The sequence below is a fragment of the Rissa tridactyla genome, chromosome 8 (assembly GCF_028500815.1).
Source record: "Rissa tridactyla isolate bRisTri1 chromosome 8, bRisTri1.patW.cur.20221130, whole genome shotgun sequence".
Taxonomy (NCBI): domain Eukaryota; kingdom Metazoa; phylum Chordata; class Aves; order Charadriiformes; family Laridae; genus Rissa; species Rissa tridactyla.
In genome coordinates this window covers 35,980,649-36,005,885 of record NC_071473.1, presented here as the reverse complement: position 1 = coordinate 36,005,885, position 25,237 = coordinate 35,980,649, and the positions used below count along the sequence as shown (strand labels likewise).

Genomic DNA, 25,237 nt, shown 5'->3' with positions numbered 1-25,237 from the left:
AGATTGTAATAATACAGGAAATCTCTTCCACTGTTTCATTCCAATAGGATTAAAAAATAATAGCTAAGTAATAGCATTTTACTGCTTTGTAGTTGAGGTGGACTTTGTATTGGAGGTGTCTGTAAGCACCATTATGTTCCTTTTTTCTTGAAAGGTTTACAACAAAAATTGCTTTCACAGCTTGTCTTGAGCAGTCTACATTTTATAAATCTGTAGACCTGTCACTTGAAGCTCAGTTCATACTTACACAAAACATATCTAGATTACATGCTCTTTTTTTCCCCTTTCATGTCTCCTTCTACTCTGTTTATTCCTATCAGCATCCATCCTCTTATGAATATGAAAAGCACCAGCTGATCAAGGAATTTTTGTCACCCTTAACAAAGTTTTAACACTTGGCAGAAGAACAAAAACGGAGATGCAGAGTGTCAGAGTGCTAAGAGACGCTGCCTGGACTGTTCTCTTTTATCCTCTGTTTCTAGAGAAGCCATCTCAGAGTACCTCCTGGGCTTCAGTTCTGGTCTCTAGCAAAGCTCTTGGGGCAGTCCCTACCTCAAGGCAGGAGGTAATCCTGATAAGCTTGGTTAGTAGGTATCTAATATCTGGGTGGAAAAGGAATACATTTTCGTGACTGGCACCTTTCTTAACCAAATCTTGTAACGTCTTACTGATGGGCCAAGAATAAGGTGACCTGATGGACATTGTGTGTGTGATATGTGTATGTCCTTTGTGAATTACCTTGTTATAAAGGCTGTAACTGTGTATTTTTGGTATATTTACAGGGGTGACCCTTCAATTGTGAAACTGAATATTGCTATTACCACAGGCTACCTCATTTCTGGTAATTATGCAATGTGTATATAACGCACACAACCTGTATGTTTATATTGAGTCACTGTGCCTGTATATTTCTGCTGAGCCACTATGCTGGAGATGCGATATGTGTTTACAATACAGTTTCTAATGTGGCTTTTAAAATTGGTAATGGAGTTGTGGGTTGTGGTGAAATCGCAGAATCTTGCCAGTGGATGTGAAAGATGGAATGGTATCTGCCCAAGCACTGAGGAAATGCCACTGTGTGGCCTTATGATGGTTTGATACACAACCACCAACTCCAGCTCAGTTTTGTCCTTCAGCCAATTGAGAAGGTGTTGAAGCAGTGCCCTTCACTCCCTTCAGGATGTCTACAACTCGTAGCTCTTTTATCATGTGTTTCTTCCTGTGACCTTAGAATGCTGGCAGAATTTTAGTAACCCTCAATACAAACTGAGGCAAATGATGCTGTAGAATCCTGCCTGCCCACCTTTTGGTCTCACTTTAAGCGAAAATTTAGTCATATGTAAAACATGGAAATTTAAAATTATTTTCTTGGTATGGCATTTAACCCCACATATTGTTTTGCATTCTTAATTATTTACTGTCAACTAAAATTAGCATGGGAAATTTGCTGCAAAATGTTTTGGAGCTTTCTTTTATGGTGTGTGGGGACAATACTGACTTATCAAAGCAAGATCTTGTTGTGACTTGGACTGTTTTCAGGGAAAACTACTCATGGATGGAGTCTCTGGTCAGAGACTGGTCCGTGGGCCTGGTTATCTCTCAGGCTAGACTTCTGAGCCCAGTAGAACTGATAAACTGGTGATCAGCACGCTCAGTTAAACTGTGGGCTAGTTTAAGTCTCTGGTTTTTCCGTAAGAACTTCAGCTCCCATGTTTAAATTCATTGCTATCTATTTTTGAATAATTATGCATTAGGCTTTCATTATGAATTAATGAATGCCTTTGAACAGAGACCTGAACCTGGCCACTCATTCTCTCTCACTTCCTTATATAGTTTGTTTAATTATTAATAGGAAGTGGAGCGGCTATGTCAGATGATATAGAGTCCTGCCTGAGGGTAGCTAATATAAAAGAGATGAAGGCACTCAGTGGAGATCCAAAAGGCATAGGGGTAAAACCTTTGATTTGGAACCTTGGTCACTAATATTCCCATCCAAAGTACTCATTTGGAGAAAGTAGGGGCAGAAATTGCTTGTTCCAGTACAGAAAAGAAAATCTGCTGAAATCTCAGACCATTATGGAAGAGGGAAGAACTTTTCTGTTAAAGCTTTCTTTATAACATTAATTCAGGTCCACTATATCACTTTTGTAGTAATTGTAAAATTCTGATTAAATAAAGCAAACGTGCTTCTCATTCCAAGTGTCCCTTGCAGAATATTTTTGGTAAATGGTTCCAAACCCATTTTTGATTCCGAAGTTCCCCATAATAGATCCCTGCATTTATTGCATGTATTTGTGTATTGGCTACGCCCCCTGTACCCTCCCCCTGCCCTATTGTGTTTTTTGTGTGTCACTCATTCCAAATTTTTGGCTTCATAAGTGTGAAGTCTTGCTGTGAAATTCAGAATCCACTTTTTCCTTCCAAAATATTTCAGCTAAAGCTGTTGCGTCTGTACTTCCATTGATGTGGAAACTAACAATTTATGGCTACTGTTGGAAGAATACTGTTGCTTAATGCTTTGACTACAGTAAAATCTTTAGGATAAAGATGTTCTCTTCAGAGGTAATTAGTTCAGAGAGTTTCTGCTGATGCTATATGTAGGCATTTATATCTCTAAAACTTAGAGAAAAACTATTCTGAAGTCAATGGTAGTATAATAATTTGTTCTTTATCATTATTTCTTTTCTCTTGTAGACTTGTTGCTTATTATTTACTACTGGAAGGCAATTGGTGACAAATTTTTTGTAATACATCACTTGGCAGCTCTGTATGCTTACTATTTTGTACTGGTGAGTGCTGTATTTTCCAGTAACGTAACAAGCAGATGAGATTTAAGACAATGCTTTTATAGATCTCATTTGTTTAATGTTTAAAAAAGTTCTTTACTGGTTGGTGTATTAGCTTTGTGAAAGACATATTTATATTTTCAATAATCATTACTTTCTAAATGGTTTTATTAGTCAGTTGTGGTAAGCGCGTGCCTTTTTGATGCTACAGTCCTTCAACAAAAATGTGTAACTTATTTAACTGCTGAAATTAAAACTCTTCTGAGTTTTTTCTCTAGAGAGACTTTGCAGAGGGGCTTTTCACATGGTTATAGAAAAGGGTTTCAAATAAAAACACAAGTCTGAATATTTAGGTGGAAAATTAGAAGGAAATAGTTTCAAGTGGTTATGTTCTGTTTGTGATTGTATTTGCGAGGCCAGAGGTCAGTGATCCCTAACTCTGGTGAATGTACTACAGTCAGCTGGGGTGGGTTTTTTCTCTTTGCAATTTATTTATTACTTTATTTTAATCTGTTACGACACAAAGTGATCTTCTGAGACTTCTTTTTAAGGTTACTTTGGGGAAACAATGGATGAGTAATTGTATATATCTATAAATATTTGTGGCGTACATACATTGAAGGGAAAAGGGGAAGAGAAGGACACTGTTCTAGGATAAAGACTAACTTAGTTATTCTTTGCTGCTGCTGGAATTTCCCAAAGATGCCCATGTGACTTGGTAGAAATCCCATTGACCTCCAGAATAATGCTCCTGAATTTCTTCTGAAAAGCTCATTCAGTAAATAAAGAAATCTTACAAATACAACTTACTTCATTGACCACGTCTTTCCCTGTCTACTGTGTGAATCCCAGGCTTCCAATATTAAAAGTGTCGAGATGCCAGATTACTGTCAGATTTCCCATGTACTGGTTTTAAAGGGATGAAGTGCACTGACAAGTAAATGCCCTCTTTCGGGTTGAAGGTAATTAGATCTACTAATATTATTGCAGATGAAAGTGAATTAGAGCTGAATATTAGCAAAATGAAAATACCCCTACCAAGGCTAATCCCTGATGCAGAAAATTCATTAGTTGTTTCTGGGGTAAATAGAAAGCATAGTGTTAGTGTGAGCTTCTTTTAAAGCAGTTACGTGGTTATCGCTCTGCCCTTGGATGTCTGTGTGTTACTCATTCTCTTATCTTCAGAGGAAGTTGCTCACAAGTATCATATTTCAAAAATTGCTCTTGAAGACAGAGAATTTGATTAAGAACACAGATTTTTCTGTTTGGCATAGTGCGAACTGACACGAAATGCCTGAAGTCGTGGGTATTGGCACGCTGGGTGGGAGAAAGAGGAGTCATGACACACGCTCCCATAGGTTGTTCAGGAGACCTACTGAATTTTTTTTACAAATCTTTATCTCTACATCTGCAAACTTCTGTTTACCCGGCCATTGTGTAATGGGATGCTGTTTGCAACATAACCAAATGATGAAGCAGGGAATATGCTGAACATTGTCACTTGGAGGAAAGTGCTCGGTTACAACATGTATCGGTGTAAATGTACCACGCAGTTACCTGGGTACCAGCCTGGAGAAGATGTGCTGCTCTTCCAGCCCCCAGGGCACAGCAGAGCTGGGCGAAAGGCTTCCCCTGCGGTGGGGAGGAGAGAAGAAAAGGCTTCTGCCCCTTCTGCTGCCAAATAAGAGCTGCGAATTCATCTTCACTTTGGCAAATTATGTTGCGAAAACAATGCAGGGACATTTTTCTTTAGCTTACAATGTTCCTGTTTGGGCTTGTCTAAACATTGAGAAACCCAAAATATTTATAATTCTCTTAGACAGTTATAGTATCATTGTACCCTATGACTACTTGTGCCAGTCTTCTCTAGCTGCTTTCCATGGCCACTTAACTGTAAGTCTTTTAAAGATTTATTTAGAGTAAGAAACTGCTGATTTGAGGTATCTGAAGGACAATTGCAGCTTTTGTCGTAAACCTCATTTTGAAATTTTAAGTTGGCCACAGATAGCAAACTGGCTTGCTATCAGTTTTATTAAAGAAGTTGAGACGTTTTATCATTCTGTGTATACTTGAAGACTTTAATCAAGATTTCATGTCTACATTGTTGATCTTTGTATGTCTGTTTTCTTTTGCTAACCAGAGCAAAGGTCTGTTGGCTTATTTTGGAAACTTCCGTCTGCTTGCAGAGTTCTCCACTCCTTTTGTCAATCAGCGGTAAGTGGTTACGGAATTTTTGCATAGTTCTTTTAAATTTTAATCTGTATTATTATTTCTGTCACTTATAAAGGTTTGTTTTGTTTTGTTGATTGTCTGCTGGAAGGGAAGTTCCTTTTTAGAGTAGAGCAGCCTTCATATGAAATTCCCAATTTTTATGAAACTACTGAACAAAAACATTCACAAATACAATAGCGCTTATTAGCCTCTGTATCTTCATTTAACTATTATAATAAAACCATCATTTTCAAAAGGTTTTTTTTTAGTATCATGCACTAGGAAAAGAAGCAAGATAACATTGTCATCAGAATCCTAGAATGGAATTGCATTGCCACAGATAATTTGAAGTTTATTTTGCAATACTGCACATATACAGATCAATACTAATAGATGCATATGAATACATAGAATAATATAAATGTATATTATTTATATAATTTCAAAAATAGTTCTGGAAATTATTTTGAGCACTTAAATTAGAGAAATAGTAAAGCACCTAAATACATCTGGAATGGTTAATCTTCACGCTTATCAGTGATCAGAGAAGAAAGTGGCAGAAGGCTGTCTTGCAGAGCTCAGTGAGAGCAGAAACCGGCCATGGCTTCTGGTTAGTGTGTGGCTACTAAACTAATTGCTGGTGTGAGCATCAGAAAAGGAGCATGATAATGCCACGTACCGCAGGTAGGGGGAAGCGGTCAATGGAGTTTCGCGGCACTCTGGGGTAGCTGGCCTCTCTCCTTGCTCCGTCACCACCGTGACCCAGCTGGGGACAGGGATTTGCCCCAGGAAGGCACCGCCTCAGGAGAGCAGCTTTGGTGCTGGGCAGTGCTGCAGTCCTTTCTTTTTCCTCCATTGTTTTGCAATGTAGGATCAGATCTTTCAGTGTATCAGATGCCTGTTCTTCCCCTATGCCTTTTGGCGTGTATTTTACTTCGATCCTACATGTGTGGCATCAGTTTTCTTTTCCAGGTGTCTGTAGAGAAAGGGTAAGGTTTGTAAGGCAAACAGGAACTGTAATTCTCCTGCAAAAAGGGTATCTGAGTATTACCCATTACTGCATTGTGACTGTAAACTCTGAAATATTTTATGAGACTGCAGCATTCCTCAGATCTCTAGGAATAAAAAAAACTGCGCTGAGATTGCCTTTGGACACTAGCTTGGCAAATTCAACTTACAGAAGGGCAGGGTGGGCTAATAGAGCTTGCCAGAGGTTGCTGTCATTTGCCCAAGCACAGCTGAGTAGGAGATTATAGCCTAATGTAGTCTGGGCTCCGTGTGCACAGAGAAAATGAGGAGTAAATAAACACTTCTTTAAACTTATTTTAGTAATACAAGGAAGAGGAAAGTAAGAAAATTAAAAAAGGTGTTGTTATATTCTAGGTTTCTGTATTGAAATTCATGTCCTAGTGAATGGCCATTCTCTCAAGTGACTTCTACCAAGACAGGATTTAGAAGTCCATTGTCTTGGCTTTAAGTGGTACCTCTACTGACGGCTACCTTTCAGACTGTGGCATTAGGAAGTATCGTGATACATTTAGCTATTAAAAGTAATATATGTTATACTTTTAAAATGCCTATGGTGAGATCATGTGTCTTTGAATACCGACATTTACTGCTTTCTCAGAAAAATGGAAATCACTGTAGGAGATAATAAAGTCCCTTGCACTAAGGGATGTCATCTCATTAGTGCATGAATTTTATTTTTTTTCATTAAATTTGAAGAGAACCAGACCCTTAAGACAGTTAGTGGATAATGATAACGACTTACATTATGTTTTTTCTTTGCATTCTTAGTATTACCAAAAGAGCTATTATTAAAATCTAAAATGATATTCTAATCTCAGAACTGTAGTATTTTCTTTGTATTTCCTGTTTGTGTTGTTAGGGATATCTAATTGGAGGTTGTCTCCATGCCAAGCATTTAAATCTTATAATGTTTAGCATCAGCATTTATGTAATTAATTAGGAACTGTGGTGGGTAAAATTGTAATGATAACTGTGATTTACTGTCTTTCATTTTTTTGAATTTGCTGTGAGAGGGGAGCAGATGTCCAGTTACCTATATTGGCACATTGCAGTATATTTTAAAACATTTTTTCTATTACTTTTGGAATCTGCATTGTATATATCAACGAAAATACAAACTCTGATTGTTAGTCTGACCAAATATATCAGGTCTGTCTCTTTATCATCCCAGTTAGTGTTTCTGTGGTGAAGTACCCTGCTTCCGGGCTGGACTGCCACCTTGAGTGCCTGGATTTTAATTGCCTTAGTTGCACTCTTAATGAATTTCTAGAGTATTTCTGTTAGAGCTGGATGTCTGGAAAATCTTTTTAGCATATCTGTAATTACCTAGGTTGTAATCTGTAGGTAATTAAATGAAAAATAACTTTTAAAAACAGTTTTAGAACTGTTACTTTGTTAAGTAGTTTTACCCTCATATCTTCTTAGAAATAAACTGATTACTCTACTTCCCCTCCCCATCCCTCATCGTGAATACAGCGATTTAAGTAATTTTCCTCTGGTCCTGTCTTCAACTTGCCATTGTTGCACAAATTTTCCTTGTGTTTATTCTGGTTTAAGTGTGAATGATAAAGAATTAGTGGAGTTTGCTGTTCCTTTTTGTAGGAATTAACATGCAGGTTCTGTGTGATAGGCAGTAGATAATTAGACCTGTCTCGTAAGGAATTAATATTCAATTTTTTTTTTTTTAATAGATCACTTATGGCCCAGTGGCAGTAGTGGGAAAGGGGATTTTAGAATTATCTGTCTCATTGCATACCATACCTAGCTGTGACATGATCCAGTGCCATTTACAACATCTGGTTTTGAAGTTCTGATTTCAGGCTAAACAGATGCAGTCAGAAAACCCCAAATCTGAGAAACTAGAAATTAGAGTTTTATCTAGGTGACGATATCCAAATACAATGCCAGAGTTGCTTTCAGGGAAACATTTAAGTTTAGTTTAGAATTTTAGCTGCCCATTGGTGCAAACTATAGTAACAAGTAATAAATTTGTATTTATAATTTTAAAAGAGAATTTGAATTATGGTGCATTACACAATAGGCACTGAAATGCACACTGGTTGTCAAATGATTTACAATTCAAATCAGGATTCTCTATGTGTTATTCTGCAGTGCACTGGATATCACACACTGCTTAAGTGGGGGGAAAAAATGCAGCCAAGCAGAAGAATTTGCAACTAAGCCAAGACACAGTGCAATAATTTAGAAATTAAAAAGGTAGAAGCGGTTAATAAATTAAATTATTAATTTAAAAAAAAAAAAAAAGAAAGAAATAAAATCCTGTTTTAATGAGATGGCTTCAAGTCTACCTGCTCTCTGCGAACCCTTCTTTTGCAGGTGGTTTTTTGAAGTACTAGGATATCCCAAGTCTTCGAAGGCCAACATCTTCAACGGTGTGCTGATGACGGTTGTGTTCTTTGTGGTGAGGATTGCCGTCATGCCTGTATATTACAGCCATGTAATTTCTTCGTTTGGAACAGAAGGTTTCCAGAAATTAGGATTTGCAGCCCAGAGCGCCTGGATTATCTCAAGTGTTGTCTTGGATGTCATGAATGTGATGTGGATGGTTAAAATTGCAAAAGGATGCTACAAAGTCATTTGTCTTATCGGACAGGAGGAAGCCAAAACTCATAGAAATGGAAAATCTGACTAGAAATCATATGCATAAAACGAAATTTCCGATAAGAGAATAATTTGGTTTCACTGAAACAGTGCACATTTCCGCCATGGAATGCTCCTCTTAAGGAAACAAGGTATTACCTCTGTGCTGACCTTACTCTTTCCCTAGCCACACTGCCTGCGCACCCAGGGCCACGCTCTACGAATCCTGTCTGGTGAGGAATGAAAGCAAAAGCTCACACAAATGAGTGCCACGCGTCTGTTCTAAGCAGTTACAAACTACTGGAATTAGAAAGGAGCAGACTGGTTACTTGCTTGTTGTCCACCAGTGTGTTCGAAGTGTTTCACTCAGGTTTCTCAGATCAATGTGTTTTATAAATTCAGTGAATACTGACATCTCTCTTTTTTTAGAAAACAGAAAAAATCCCCAAACTCCTGATATGGTGCAATTTTCCTGGCACGTTTCTATGTTTTCTTCTAGGAATAACAATCAAGATTTCATTCTTGACAACTTTTTAATTTTTTGCAAGAAAAGCTAAACATTTATCTTTGATTCTATGAAGTCTTTTACTGCTTTTTGTTCTGCCTTATATGAATGCAAGCCATTTTGTGAAATTTATGAAATAATTTTATCTGAAGTGCTGTATTATAAGACTACATAATATCTTAAAAATTGTTAAAATGACATGATTTTGATAGGAGGGATTCACTTTTGCTGTGTTAGATTACATGCAATAGTTTATTTTCTAAATTGCCCGTGGAATTTTTTTTGGAATTAGTATGGTAAATGATGTGTGGAATCAGCATAATTCTTCCTGGAGTGCTTTTTCCTTTTCTGCTGCTACCTTTGAGAAGTGCTGCAACTCTCCTCAGAGTATTTTTAACCATTGCCTATCTGGATGCAAAGTTTAATTGTAAAGAGATAAAATTCTTCTGTATATGTGATGTGTAACTTACAGTAGTACTTTTTCTTTTATCACAGAAATGACCCATTTTATATGAAGTGTTGAGGAGTTTTTGTCACATTTCCCTTGTTAATCAGATCAGAAACCTGAGGGGTTGACTAAAAACATTCTTGAATTAACTGTGCCAAACTTCTGTAAAGCTGTGCAGTAATTCTGTAGAATGACAGTTCATTGCTGTAGGCACAACACTATCTTTTTTAAATCACGTACTTGTCATTAGATACTCTCTTCCTTCTTCTGCAAACTTTAAAGGTTTGGAGGGCATCAGAGAGGGCGTCTAGGAATAGTCTAGAATCTAATTTATAATACAATTTGAGGAAATTCCTGGTTTTATTTTTAAATTATTTTCAGAGCTGTATTTGTGTGTAGTTTGGTTTGTTTTGATTACTTTAAACCACATCTGAGTTGAGACTGATTAATTTCTGTTTTTTTCCTTGGGGTGTATGTGAGGTTTTTTGTTTTGTTTTTTTTTTTTTTGTTTGTTTGCTGTTTTTTTTTTTTGACATGACTTGTTATTTGTTGTACCTTCTGGTAAGATGTGCTAGAAGTATCCGTTTTCACTCAGTACTTAGCGCACATCCCGATTGTTGGAGCAGGCTGTTTAAGCAATTTGTTATTAAACAAAAAGATAAAATGTTTACCCTCTGTAGGATAATTAGTTTTCCTCTTGTCTCGTTCCCTCTAACAAAGCTGGGTGACGTGGGCTCTCCACTCTGTGGTCGGAGCCGCGAGTAGTACGGTGCTCCCGGGTGAGGGAAGGGACACGGCGTTCCCGTCTTCCAGGAATGGGATGTCTGTGAGACCCCGAGAGGATGCCGAGGCTGAAATGCTGTATGACCAGGGTGGCTGCGATGAGTTTAGTTCCCCAGTCAAAATGAAGTCAGGGAGCGTTGTTTGGGCTAGCGTAATACATGCTTTTATAAGCATCCTTCCACTCTTGAGCTGGGTGGGCTTTTTTCCAAATCCGTTTCCCAATCCTGCCTTGTTAAGGGAGATATCAAGGATTGCTAATACTTCTATTTTTTGGACTCTGTACTTATGAATACTTCACAAGCCTGCAGACAAAAGGTCTGTTCATGCCTTGGGAAAGTTAGCAATGAATCTGTTTAGCTGGATGATTTGAGTGCGCACAGGACCTTTCTTGGGTACCAGCAAATCCAGTCTTGGAGAGCTGATCCTGTGACCTGCTTTGCTGAAACAGACAGACTCCCTTTTATACTAATGTGCAGAACCCGGTATCTTTTAAAATACTGATTTCATTCTATCTAACACAAAATCTAGGCTACGTACGAAGGCCCAATGTTTCTATCACCGTTATGATTTAAAGGTGTACACAAAATACTTTTTTCATGTGCTTTTTAAGCCACTAGATCAGGGAATCACTTTGTTATACCTTGTTCCTTTCCAAAATAAATTTTAAATAGAGTAAATACAAACATTTAGAGAACATGTTTGAAAGTATAAGTCTGCTTTTGTTATTTGGGAGGTAGGATGAAAAAAAAGTTGATAAGGAAGATGATTTGGAGCAACTCTCAAGGTCAAACCTCATGAAAACTTTTTGAAATTCATCCCTTCTTAGCACGAATCTTTACTATTTCAGTATTTTAAATTTTTTGTTTTCAATGGAGAACATTGATTAAAATGGTCCATCTCCTTCACTTCTAGATAGACTTCCAGATAGTCTGATAGGGGAAAAAAGCAAAGTAAGTTAAGCTATAATAAAATCATGTTAAAACTAGACTGAAAGGCAAAAAACCCACACCCAAACCCCTGCATAATACACTTTGGACAACAATCCAGAATGGAAGGGCAGTGGGATATTTATTTTAAAACGTAATATTTTGGATTGCTGTACAAAATTACTGTAATTAAAACAATATTTTACAATGCATTAGGTTTAAATTTTCTAATTTTTTTTTAATGTATTATGGTTACGTTCTGATGCATTTACTATGTGTCAGAAGACAACTTGCTAATGAAAAAAATTATTAACACCTTGTATTCAGTAAGGACTGCAGTAAACAGGCTGCAAAGTTGTCATGTACTTAATACATTAGCGTAGGGCACTTTTTACCTGCCACTAAAAGCTTATAATACAGCAAATTAGATAGCTGAGGCACCCATTTTTCAATTGCACTTTATTAATTTAAAAACTGTGGTGAAGCATTGATAAAACTTAATGTTGCAAGTTTGTATCTTTTGCTTTTTTATGCAAAAAAGTAAATGCATGATCAGCAGCACCATAATAAATGCTACCTTTAGAATGTAATATTACCTTATTAGTGGCTTAAAACTTCTGTTTTTAACAGATACATTGTCTAGTGTAAAAGCAGACTCTTGGTGTGTCACCGGGTGTCACTGCCATGGACATATCAAATGGAAGGAGTTAACCTTGTAAAAAACACTCAGATATCTTGTTTTTCTTTTCTTTTACATTCTTCAGTACCAGGTGACATAAAATTAGCACAACGATCATGGAAGAGTCTATTTGGAGCGGTAAGGCTGTATGTAGGAATGCAAGCTTCCCTTTTTTATGGCTTTACTTTTTTGTCAAAAGATGAGTAAGTACCACTTTCAGAACAACTATGGGGGAATGGCATGTCAAGATTTGCTTTTATAATTGATTTGTGGATACAGTACTTGCAGAGAGGAAATGTACTTCAAATACTCATTTTTCTCGGTGAGCGTTCCAGTGGATTTGAATGAAGTCGAGCACCTTACGCTACAGAGATGCTTTATGGGTTATCTGTGCGCATTCCTCAGTGGTAAGAATTACATCTCTGAAGCCTACTCTACCTCTACAAATACATGCTATCTTGAGTGAGCTCAGTAATTTAATAACTTAATTGCTTAAAAAATAGAATCTATTAAATAATGAAAAATATCCTATGCACAGGAAAATGAGGGGAGCTGACTTTATATATAAATTCTTAACAATTCCAATTTTTGTATTAAAATTTACTAAAAGTTAAATTACAGTGTCTGGAACAGAATTGCTTTCATCTCTACTTAGAAAATTATGGGAGAAGATTACCCATATTGCAGAACTAACGTTAACCTAAGAGTAAAAGCTTACACAAGTGAGCAAATGCGTTCAAGCAGGTTTAAAGAGGAGAGGTGAGGGAGACTTTGACAACACAGTACAGAGATCCAGATGTCTTCCTACTGCTGTGGTTGGGACAACAGCAGACCGACACATAGCAGAAAGCTTTAGGTATTTCGATATCTCTGTTGACAGTGGAAAATGAAAATTTATTCTTTAAAATTTTCAGTCTGTATAAAATGGGTTGTCGGTTGTTGATTGCTGTATGAAGAGGACTTTTTCTCATGGACTTGTGTGTGTTTAAGTATACGTGCATACAAGCTTTCCATAAAAGATCATTTAATAGAGAAGTCAGTAAAATTGTTTTGTGATGCTTCTGCTAAGCCATTCAGAGGAAAATAAAGGGCTGCTTGACAATTACTCCAGCTTAGGATCTGGTGCAGAGTTGGCTGCTGGTGAAAGCCATCAATAAAGCAAATAGAAAGGGACTAGAATTTTCTGATGAAAAAATATGAGTGTAGAAGACTCTGTAAAGTACGGGCAGCCCTCTTTGATATATCAGTGGCCTACTGTACAACACCATTATCTGGCTACAAGGAGCTTCACGAGGAAGGATTTGTTCCTGGTGGAGTTCCTCTGTCTATGGAGTATGTTTGACAGCTGGAAAAAGAACAGTACTTCACTGCTGAGAACCTGACAGCAGTCAAATGGAAATGGCGATCAATATTTATGAACTTTAACATTCATCCAAACCCGGGTAAAATCTCTTTGTTGGACAGGTGAAGGTCATTGTGTTTTCTGAAAGCAACTTGAAAGTTCTTTTTACGGTAGCGAAGATGAAAGATGCGCTGCTTGGGATGTTTAGAGATCTGGGATTAAGCATCAAATCATACTTTTAGGTGGTAACACTTGGTAAGGTTTCTTATCCATTACAAATCTCTACTAGCTACCTCCTTTGACATTCTCGCTCTATTTATAATAACCAAGCACTTTATAGTTCAGTAAAGAACGGAAGGTAGCTATGAAGAATAAATTGCATTGTTTGGTGTAAGAAATATTTCGGCAAAATTTCTTCTGAGATGAGTTTCATTGTCTGATGTCCTGCACTAAGGGGACATCTGATTATAACGATGTATATAAATTTTTAACCTAGTTGTAATGTAAAGGAAATGTTTTTAAGAGAGTGAATTATGAAGAGTTCAGCGTGGCTTGGTATCAACCATATAATGATTCAGTGTGCTATTTATAACTCCCTAATTACTGAAATTGAAAATATAAAAGCAAATAAAATACTCTGTAGTGTATCTTTATTTTTAATCTATGCGTGGGATGTCAAACATTGTACTTGTCTTGTGGACAGGACATGCTTTTATGAGCCTATAAATATTTAAGTATATGAGAATCTGCACCCAAGTGGAACATGTTGCATGTAAATTATCTTCTAAGTTTTTAAATTTTGGTATTTTTAAAAATTTGCTAGGTTTGAAAGCAGCATTTAAATATTAATAGTAAGCTGTGACACAGAACATAACATTTTGAATGCAATGCGGGTTTTGTTTATAGTAACCTTATTCCAGTTTCACAAGAGAAATCCACCATATGATTGGGGGAAAGGAGGAAAAGGGCTAATCATGAGCTTGGCTGTATAATTTGCACACTTAATATGCACACATCCTGGATTTGTTTCTAGCATGCGTGTACCAAACAGTGTTTTCTTTAATATCAACAGATACCTATATATGTAGAATAATTTAACACATAAGCACAGCTAACCTGATATAAAACCAAATTACAAAAAATGTTGGGAACAAATGAGTTACAAGTTAGGCGTAAGTCATGGAGGCTGTAATTCAAAAATGTTTATATAATCTTCTGTCTAGGAAGAAACTTGGCAAATATATCTAACTTACCTGCAGAGCAAGGACGAAAACTGTAAATTCTGCCAGGCTGATTTCTGGTAAATCTTGACAATCTGGTTTGCAGTAAATACTAATATGGTCACAAAATGTCAGGATCGCATTATGAAATTCAAACAGTAATGTGGCCTGATTGCAGTAGCAATCTGTATCACGGCACAAGAACTTAAAAATGCAATATAACAATTCTGCAGATTGGTGATAAAAGTAATCAGTTGTAGTAAGGCGAATGATTAAGTATTATGGGTTTAAATTTACTTTTTATTATTAAAAATATTTCTGAATTACTTGTTTGCATTTCAGTGATATTGTAAAGCTTTTCTATACTTTGTTTGAACAGTTTAGGAGCTTGCATAAAATGATATTGGATGATTATTTTGTTTCCCCCTTGATATATGCAATAACGTCAATAAGCAATAAATTGCATGTTGTATGCAAGGTATTGGTACTTCATAATAAAGGAAAGGAACACAGTTTCTTATTTTGTGACTTTTTTTTTTTCTCTTTCTTAATATGGTAATGGCTTATGTACCTATAATGAAAGTATTGTGAAAGAACAGTTTTCTTTGGGTTCAGTTCAAAACCAACTGGCTTATATGGTATCCTAAATTTCGTGCTGTATCTTTTTTTATTTGAAAAAAGGGGGGATCGTGAGGTCTGAGCCACACTGTTGTTCAGGTTGCCGAACTGTTAAAGAATGAAATTCTATGTAGGACGTCACTGGGGCCAAGAATCTTAACTATAAATTTTGTTGTGTATTGAGGAAAAATATTTCTATTGGATAGTATAATTATCTATTGCACTGTATTGTAATACCAGAAGCCGGACGGTTGTCTGAAGGCTCTAGGGATGAAGAGCTGTAGTTGTCAGCATATTGTAAGCGTGATGCACTACACAGTCCCTTACTGAATCCTAAGATGGACAGTTAAGTTCCTTAGTACGGCTATTGCTAGATTCTACATGTGCAGTGGAAGTATGCCTAGGAAGCACGAATTGCCTGGTGAAACTCGGAGGTTTCTCTGAGCATCCTCAGAGGAGGTTGCTGCTGTTTTGTATCTTAACCATTGGCTTCAAAGCACAGGAGTTGGTCACGTTTCTTTGAGTTTCCTTTTGTATTACGCAATGGTTGAATTACTAGAAGAAAACACAAAGCATTCCAGCAGGTTTTACTTTTTTCCTCTCATCTTTTAAGAGGCATTTAGTTCCGTTTGTCAATGATAGTCGTACGGTGCTAATTTTACACAGTTTTGGTGTAGAAAGCTACTCATTAACTAGTCAGACTGTTTGGAAATGACTCAGACTGGGAACGTCTGGACACGTTATTTGGGGTCAGATGCTATATAGGTCACATTTCCAACTGCTTGAGGAAGGACAATGGGGGCTTGGTGGGAGGCTTCCGTACTGGCACTGGGCAGCTTTTAGCACTGAATGGTGGAAAGGAAGGACTAAGCAGGGCTGGGAACAAGGGATGCCTTTCACTGAGCCGTTCTTGACCTGACAAATTCAACAAGTCTCGCTTAAAGTGTGAGAAACATACCTCTCCCTAAAACGTAAGATACAAAAAGTATTTTGTATATCTGCTTCTTTGTCATGTTCTGGTGCAAAGTTGTTCTATATTTTCTCCCAATTTTTTTTTTTTAATTATCTTTGTGTTCTTGCTGAAAACTTTGTTTTCAGTACTTGTATTGGTGTGATAAACCTGCTATTTATTTATTTATTTAATCTTCACAGTGTAGATCTGTCATTTTTTAGATGGTGGTCTACTGTTCTGAGTATCTTCTTATTTTGCTCTGCTTTTCTGGAGTTCACAGTATAATACACCTAAAATTATACCTAGATTATGTGCTTCGTTGAGGTTGTGACCTTGGTGTCCTTTGTAATGCTTTACATTGAGGAGAAAGTATTTGCTACTTGGCTTATCTTGTAAAGGGTGAAAACTATTATCTATACAATGACTGCTAAGCAGTGTAGTTGTTGCTTCTGGTGGAGCGTGATGGTGGAAAGTGGGGAGACAGCGTACTGACATCAACATCATGTACTTGGGGAGGAGGGTGTTACACGTTCAGTTAAGACTGCATCTTCTGGCACGGAAAAGAGGCAAATCTTGAAGAGCTGTAATGCTTTTCTTGACTACTTGGTATTTAAATATTGCACCCTCAGCAAGTTTGCTGATGACACCAGGCTGTGTGGCGTGGTCGACATGCTGGAGGGAAGGGATACCATCCAGAGGGACCTGGACAGGCTTGAGTGGTGGGCCCGTGCAAACCTCATGAAGTTCGACCAGGCCAAGTGCAAGGTCCTGCACCTGGGTTGTGGCAATCCCAGGCACAAATACAGGTTGGGTGGAGAATGGATTGAGAGCAGCCCTGAGGAGAAGGACTTGGGGGTGCTGGTGAATGAGCAGCTCAACATGAGCCAGCAATGAGCACTTAGCAGCCCAGAAAGCCAACCGCATCCTGGGCTGCATCAAAAGAAGTATGGCCAGCAGGTCCAGGGAAGTGATTCTGACCCTCTGCTCTGCTCCGGTGAGACCCCACCTGGAGTAGTGCGTCCAGCTCTGGAGCCCTCAGCACAAGAAGGACATGGACCTGTTGTAACGGGTCCAGCAGATGGCCTGGAAGATGATGAGAGGGCTGGAGCACCTCTGCTGTGAGGACAGGCTGAGAGAGTTGGGGTTGTCCAGCCTGGAGAAGAGGAGGATCCGGGGAGACCTTATAGCAGCCTCCCAGTACCTAAAGGGGGCTACAGGGAAGATGGGGAGGGACTCTTTATCAGGGAGTGGAGCGATAGGATGAGGGGTAGTGGTTTTAAACTGAAAGAGGGGAGATTTACATGAGATATAAGGAAGAAATTCTTTACTGTGAGGGCGGTGAGGCACTGGAACAGGTTGCCCAGGGAAGCTGTGGATGCCCCATCCCTGGAGGTGTTCCAGGCCAGGCTGGATGGGGCTTTGAGCAGCCTGGTCTAGTGGGAGGTGTCCCTGCCCAGGGCAGGGGGGTGGGACTAGATGGTCTTTAAGGTCCCTTCCAACCCAAACCATTCTGTGATTCTCTGATATTACAATACTAAATATTACAACTAAAAGTGTACACCTTTGCACTATTGATTCATGCTGTTGGTAAATTTTCTATCCTTTAAAAAAAATTGTAAAATATGTGCAGTTGTAAGGGATGGTGATTTCACAAACCACAGCATGACTTAGTCACGGGCAGCACAGGCCAACACTGCTGTTGGCAATTCCGTAAGTAGAACCTGCAGCCCTCGGGCGCCCTCCGGCCGTTCCCGCTTTGTGGAGTCATCAACCGTGCGCGGAAGGCGGTGTATCCCCCCCGCGGCCGCAGTCCGGCGCTGCGCTGCCCGCTCGTGTCCGCCCACGCTCGGCCACGCCGCCGGCGCCTCCCTCACGGCGCCGGCCGCCCGCTCTCAGCGCCCGGCGAGGCGAGGCGCGGCCCGGCCCCTCCCGCCGGCGGTGGGCGTGCGCAGTGCGCAGGCGCGGAGCGGCGCCGCCGCGTTCTCGCGAGGTGGGGCGCGGGGCGTCGGGCTGCGCGCGGAGCCGGCCGCGGGGGCGCGGGCCGGGCTGAGGTGAGGCGGCGGCGGCTCTTGAGGACGCGGGACACGGCGGCGGTGGTGGGCGGCGGGTGCGGCGGGAGGGAGCACGGCGGCGGGCCGGGGCGGGCCGGCTGGGCACCGGGGGCGGGCCTGACCTGACCTTGCCCGCGGCCGCCGTCGGTCACGGCGTGTGTAACGGTGCGGCGGCCTCACTTTCCGTGAGGGTCTTCCCGGCCCGGTGCGGGCAGAGCCCCCGCGGCCTCGCCCCGGCGGCGGTGGGCGTGAGGAGGCGGGGGCGAGCGGCCCGAACGTGGGTGTCGCTGTCGGCAGGCCCCGCGGCTCCTGCCCCGCGGCAGCGCGTTTCCTGTCAGCTGTGGTAGGTGCTCAGCCGTAGGCTATTATTTAGCCTTATTAGTGTTTATTACATAAACCTATGCCTTACTTAATTTTTTCATTTGTGATGCAGCAATGTACCAGTACTTGTATTCACCAGTGTAGTCTTGTTTTATGGATGTTTGCTTATTTTTCCTTCAGAAACTTGATCTGAAAAGACCCAGAAGCTATGGGTCTGTCCGCATCCTCCCCGGCTGCTGCAGGTCAGTCGCCGAACGCATCCAAGCAACATCCGACGGCATCTCCACCTTCAGAATGCCCTATGCATCAGGAAAAAATGAGTGGTAATTATTCTTGAAACTTAAATTAAATAAACTTTTTACATGGAAAACAGATTGAAAAATACTTGGGAGAAAAAAAAAGGTTCGACAAGTGAAAGCTTGAGGTTTTCCTTTAGCAAAAACAGCTCTCAAGGAACTTTTCGTGAACAGGAGTCAGGTGTTCACCAGAAGGGCATGCAGGCTGTTTTGTCTGTAGAGAGCATAGGTGCTTGCTATAGAACCTGTGAGTTGTCAGGTTTCACAGGGGTCCTGCTGTTCCCATCGCGTGGTACCTGCACAAAGGGTCAGGGACCCCTACAGAGATGGTAACTGGCAGCAGGTAGTTGTCAGTAGAGGGCACACATCTGGGAAAGGGCAGCAGAAGGGTGGGATAAGATGAATGTCTGGAGGAGGTGGACATCAGCTCTTCTGTTGACACAATCAACACGTTGGATTGACATTGCTGTGGAAATCTTAGCTACAGACAGCTCGCTATAGGGGTGGGGAATGTGCATTCAATTCAATAAGAATTTTAGATCTTGCTGTGGTGCTGGGTCCTGAAACAGGCAGGAAAGGGAATAGTTAAAACTGTTGTAAAGCTCAGAAGAAAAAGCGAAATACCAGTTTGTATTTACGTGAACATTCAATGAACTGTTTCCCATTTCCTGCCGTGTCATCATTTTGTAGCAAAACATATACTATTTTTTCCTGTTCTTTAGGTTGTCCAATGCACATGAAGACTCCTGATCACAGAACTGAGAATACAGATGATGTTCCTGCACATCAGGAAAGAGCGTATGAATTTGTAGCATGTCCAGTGACGTCTGCTGCATCTCGAGTGAAAGATGACATAGATCCTAGCAATATGGTAATTTTTGCTTAGTTCAGATGTTTTCTTCAGTTTTGTTTCTCCTGAAATACTGTCCCCAAAATGTGAACAGTGATACTAAGGTGGAAACTCTATCAATTAACATTATTTTTTAAAGACTGCTTTTTCTCATTTCCTATGCAAATATTTGTATAAAACCACATTACATCTTATTTAACACTCTCTTCTTTAAATTTATATCTTTTTGGTAAAAGGTGTTTTTTTCAGTTTGTAAATACCTTTTGCTGTCTGTTCCTATTGGTTAGTTACATGTATGGTTTTTATGCTACGTTAGTGGTTTCTAGATTCTGTGTAATAGTGGCGTGGGTAAATTCTGATTCAGATCTCTAAGATTCCCACTGATTTACAAAAAGCACTGCTGTTTTGAAAGTCGAAGTTTAGGTGAAGAGGATGTTAGTCTTCAAATGACAAAGTTGTGCAAAGAGTTTTACTGCAAAAGAGAAAGATAATTTTAATGGACTGAAGGCTGAACTTGATCTCTGTAGCAGCTGATTAATTATGCCCTGATTTTTCTTGAATGCTGTATCATAAAAATAATTCCTACTGTAGTTTGTTGATTCTCCTTGTTTTCTAGATGCCTCCTCCTAATCAGCAGCCATCCCCAGATCAACCATTTCCGTTGTCAACTGTTAGAGAAGAATCTTCCATTCCTAGAGCACATTCTGACAAGAAATGGGTCTACCCTTCAGAGCAAATGTTCTGGAATGCTATGCTAAGAAAAGGGTAAATACACTGGGAATTACCAGATGGAGTCCAAGAGTCTGAAATTCATGAAGTAATATCATTAGTTATTATTCATCGATATTATTTAAGAGTTTGTGGACTTTACGCAGTAGAGTCTACTCTACTAGCTCTTTAAAAAAATCAAGTAGCTCTTTAAAAAATTACTATTTTTATAAACAGCTTTTTATTTTAAAGGATGAGGTGGGTCTCAAAGGCCGTGTCTCCTCTAGTGATCAGCAAGATGGCAGGGAATGTCAGGCAACTGCCACTAGTGCAGAAACTTTTAAGTCAGTGTATAAGCGGAGACAAACATTGCATGGGTGCCAGCTTTCAAACTCAGTTGGCTTCATGCTAACCCTATAAACTGATAGTAAAAGTTCTACAATTGTGAGAACATCTAACTTGACTTTGCAGAATTGCTAAAAACGTGAGGATTGTTTGACAAGTGGGTGTTTTCAGTCTTTATAAAAATACATGTAGGCAAGTTCTAACTGAATGATAAATGTCTCCTGTGGTCTAAAAACCTGTGCTCTGTTTCCTCCTTCTTTTGTAATTATTTGTTTGTCATTCTCAAACAGATCAACTTTTAAGGCAGTTACTCTAAAAGCAACAGTAATTCTTTGTTCTATTGTACGAATACTGTGTATGTGCTGGTGTTTGCACACTCGGATAACTTTCTGATCCAGTTAAGCTGTTAATTTAGCTAATTGGAATTTGTGGATCTCTACTATGATAACTTTGACAACTACACTTTTCCACAGAGAATTAAGTGGTTCTCAAGATGCTTATGCAGATGAGCCAGAAGTTTGCACGCTTGCTTTGTGTCTTTGCATAAAACCTTCAGTCTCTTGATTCAAAAGCCCATCAGGTAAAATGAGGAAGGTGGAGTAGTTATGCCATAATGCTTATAAACTGTTCTCAAATTCTTATTTTTTAGGTGGAGGTGGAAAGATGATGACATAACAGGTGAAGACATGACCAACATCATTAAGATTCACAACCAAAATAATGAGCAAGCTTGGAAGGAGATTTTGAAGTGGGAAGCTCTTCATGCTGGGTATGTACATATGAAACGAAAAGCAAATCCTTTGGTTTAGCCCTTGCTTTTGTAATTCTTTGAAAGTAGAAGGTCTCTTTAGTTCTTGCAGAAATACTCTGGTGCTGATACGTCCCAAAAGTTAGGGTCTTGTAGGAGCCTGCATTTTGATTAATATGGAGGAAGATTATCCAGAAGAGCTTAACTAGAACTGAATAATTACTATGTTGGTAAAACTGATGAGCATTTTGATGGTGTGTGTATAATGTGGATTTGGAGAAAGTAACTTCTTATTGTATCTATTTGGGAATTATTTAATTGAAGTATTTATGTTGCAAAAAAGAGATCTAAACTCAAACTGAAAGTGACTGGTGTAAAACAAACTGTTGGTTTTAGGTCAGTATAGTCCTTGTTCCTAGAAGACACAGACTAGTTAAGCATTCTGTATGTAGGAATTGTTCTCTGAAATTGCATGACCTTTGTTACGCAGTTTGGATTACAGTTTTCTGTTCTTTAATCCATTAAATCTCTGGATTAGACTTGCTGAGAACTGCTCTGTTGATAAGTTAAAACAATGTCGTGGAGCATATCAAAGGTACTTAATCATACCAGCAGTAAGTGCTGTCAGAAACTGTGGGACTTTTCAAACCTTTAAAAAAAATCTGTTTTAGATCACTTGTAATTATTTTTTTTACTGTTACTCTTTCTCTTATTCAGTTTTTCTATTACTAAAACAAGTTACCGTAGTGGTTTAAACACTTAAAATAAGACTGTTTTAAAAGGTAAAAATGACTTTTTTTTTTTTAATTGTGTACACAGGGAATGTCCATGTGGACCATCACTGATGCGGTTTGGTGGCAAAGCAAAGGAGTATTCACCAAGAGCCAGAATACGTTCATGGATGGGGTACGTGGGCAGGAAAGAAGGTCTTCCAGTGAGGTGGGAGGGTAGGGAGATGTGTCTGAAAACATGGTGTAGACTTAATTTTAAGATGGTTCAGAACTGGAATTGCAAGTTATAATTACCAGAAGATAGAAGCAGTAGTGGGGATCTTATGCCAGTATCTGGATAAATAAATCTTCTTAAATAGGACTTCCACTCCCTCTCCCAGGTTCATAGTATTCATTAAAAATATCTATATGGTCTATTACCTGTCTTTCCAGATATGAACTTCCCTTTGACAGACATGACTGGATTGTTGACCGATGTGGAAAAGAAGTGCGCTACGTTATTGATTACTACGATGGTGGGGCAGTAGATAAGAACTACCAGTTCACTATCCTGGATGTTCGCCCTGCGTTTGACTCTCTCTCGGCTGTGTGGGACAGAATGAAGGTAGCTTGGTGGCGGTGGACTTCATAACTGCTCCTGTGGTGTGTAGTCGAAAAGTAAACCACTTTCCTCCTAGACTAAGTGAATACTAGGACTTGAAATGGGAGTTCACTGCAACTGTCATTATTTTCATCATCACCACTGTTCTTTGGGGGTGGGAAGGGAGGATGGGGAAATACATTGTTAAGTACATCGGTGCTTTATGGTATTTTGGATTAAATAATAAAGTTATAGCAGCAAAAACACGTATCTTAATTTTCTTAAGAGCTGGCAAATCTTTTCTTATTTTGTCACAGATTCTGTGTAAGCTTGCCTTCTTTTTATTTCATGACTCCAGAGCTGCACCAAATATATTAGGTTTCTGATTCTGACTGGAGTTTTGAGTATTACTTAAATAATGAAAACTGGAAATCTCATAAACGATTTCACGTAGTTACAGTGTTTGGATACTTTAGATGATGAATAAAGGATAAAAGATTTGGATTGTTTCAAACGGCATGTTTTATTAACTATATAAAACCATGTGTTTGTTTTCACATGGGCACTTTACCTACTCAAATACATGCTTCCTCAGAAAACTTTAGTCAAGTTTATTCTGTTAAAGGAAGTATAGTGTAGTATGAGTATTTTTAAAGGTATGTTAAGTTGAAAATACAGAGAATATACACATGCCTTAATCTGCAATTTGTCTTTGAACAGAAGAACATCCATTTGAAGCAGGAAATGAGTGGCAGTTACTTTTAAAACATTTCTTAAAGGAGATAAAAATTGATATTTAATGGCTATTTATTTGAGTATTTAAGGATTTGTTTTCTGATGTAAGAAAACGATATTCTTTTAGTATTTTCATGTCTTTAATGTGTGTCTCAAATAATGCATTCAGGACAGAATTAAGCCTTATTTAAACAAACTCATGCAGTGCATCATCTGTATTTTGCATCTTGGCTTCATCAGCTGTACTGTAGCAGGTGTTTGGGTTTTTTTATAATATGGAATCGCACAAGTGCGTATGACTACACAGTCATACGCTTTTCTGCATAGTGATTATAGTGAGGTATATTACAGATGTGTAGATAACTTGGCTAAAAGGGTATCCAAAGTGCCAAGAAATAAGGTTGACGTGAGCGTTTTCTCAGAGTGCTGCATGTTAATGCTGTGTGGCCTGAAGATTTGATTAATGTTTGTGCTTAATAAGGGAAACTAACTGTTTGGTGTTTTTTTTTTTTTTTTTAGTCTTCCACTGTAATAGCTTTAAATTTGCATGGCTTGGTAAATTTCAGGTGCTACATATCCCTAAACTTAAATTGTTCCTCCCTTTCAGCATATATTACTTTTGAGAATGTGTCCTCCATGCAAAACACCAAAACACTTGGGAATGGAAGGAATAAGAGAGTATCAGATTGTAGCTTCTCCAATGGCAGACACTTCCTTCATGGAACTTCACAACCTTAGCTGGGAACCAGCTGTACACTCATTTTCTGAAAGTGGTTATTTTTAACTGACATTGGAAGCTTTTTTTTTTTGCCCTTTTTTTTTTTTTTTTTTAATTGTCTGAGGGGAAAGCCCCTCAGTGTTTCAGTCAAGTAACTTCCCACTTAGGAAAAAAAATTATTCAGGGAAGCTTCCATACTTTAAGGTACTTCAGAGGCAACTGTCCTGCATGGTAGAAAGAAATATTACCCAGAAGTCCAAAATCTTAAGAGAAAATCACTCTTACCCCTATCCACTTTCCTCATTCCTTTTTCACTTTTTTTAGCGATTCATATAAAAATGAAAAATAGTTTGGGGAAAAAAAAAAATCTCCATCTGAGTAGGCAATGTATATATGAGATTATGAGAGGTGAGCTTGTATGAAGCATATCTGATAATGAAAGAGCGGCTTGTTCCAACAGTAAAGACTGAGGCTTACTACTTTTGGGGTGGGTTTGGTGTTTTTTTGGTTGGTTTATGTATATGTTTGGTAACCTGATATATGCAGAATTCTGTATTTCTCACAACTAAATATGGAAAAGGTACACCAATGCAGGGAGTGCTTCAGAAGCTTCAAATGAACGAGTTTGCTTTGTTGATTTCCGAAGTGTGATGTTGAGTGCATTATGGAAACTGTAGTTGCTGCTAAACCTGGTGGAAGGCGTCATGTCCACTTTATGCATTTATCGTCTTCTGTTATGTTCCATCTCACATAGATTCAAAATTGTTCTTTTCTGTGCTGCTGTTAATGAAATGTACTCCTTTGTCATCAAACGAAAAGGAGAATCAAATAAATATACTTTTCTTAACTTTGGTATTTGGCGATCATATTTTTAGCTGTAAGAATTATTAAGATGAGCTCTTGCATGTGTCATATGAGATTACAGTCTGTTACAAATAATCACATCTTTGAATATGTACTAATTTATTTAGGTGAATACAGAACCAAAAACCAAAGACTAAATTCAAGTGTTTGCCAATTAAACCAGCAGTGCTCAGAATAACAACAAATTGAA

General features: G+C 38.8%; 2 protein-coding genes across 9 annotated transcripts in view; both read left to right on the top strand.

Annotated features, from left to right (window-relative positions):
- The window catches only part of TLCD4 (TLC domain containing 4), a 43,941-nt gene extending 28,902 nt beyond the window's left edge, over positions 1–15,039 (top strand). For all 8 annotated transcript variants that reach the window (XM_054211657.1, XM_054211659.1, XM_054211653.1 and 5 more), the window contains 4 exons: positions 783–841; positions 2,695–2,789; positions 4,927–5,000; positions 8,364–15,039. In XM_054211657.1, coding sequence (XP_054067632.1) covers positions 783–841; positions 2,695–2,789; positions 4,927–5,000; positions 8,364–8,679 — 544 coding nt within the window. In that variant the 3' untranslated portion in view covers positions 8,680–15,039. The remainder of the gene's footprint in view (positions 1–782; positions 842–2,694; positions 2,790–4,926; positions 5,001–8,363) is intronic.
- Positions 15,040–18,025: 2,986 nt separating this feature from the next.
- LOC128913912 (holocytochrome c-type synthase) lies at positions 18,026–25,030 on the top strand. The gene is made up of 7 exons (XM_054212282.1): positions 18,026–18,151; positions 18,653–18,795; positions 19,491–19,639; positions 20,235–20,383; positions 21,321–21,440; positions 22,239–22,325; positions 22,583–25,030. Exons 2-7 carry the CDS (start codon positions 18,681–18,683, stop codon positions 22,779–22,781), a joined length of 819 nt encoding a protein of 272 aa, XP_054068257.1. The 5' UTR covers positions 18,026–18,151; positions 18,653–18,680; the 3' UTR covers positions 22,782–25,030.
- Positions 25,031–25,237: the final 207 nt, after the last annotated feature.

Excerpts from the sequence above, each read along its gene's own strand:
- LOC128913912 (XM_054212282.1), top strand. The coding sequence starts at position 18,681 with ATGGGTCTGTCCGCATCCTCCCCGGCTGCTGCAGGTCAGTCGCCGAAC. Across the intron at positions 18,796-19,490 it reads GCATCAGGAAAAAATGAGTG|GTTGTCCAATGCACATGAAG; the intron begins GTAATTATTCTT and ends CCTGTTCTTTAG. Across the intron at positions 20,384-21,320 it reads AATGCTATGCTAAGAAAAGG|GTGGAGGTGGAAAGATGATG; the intron begins GTAAATACACTG and ends CTTATTTTTTAG.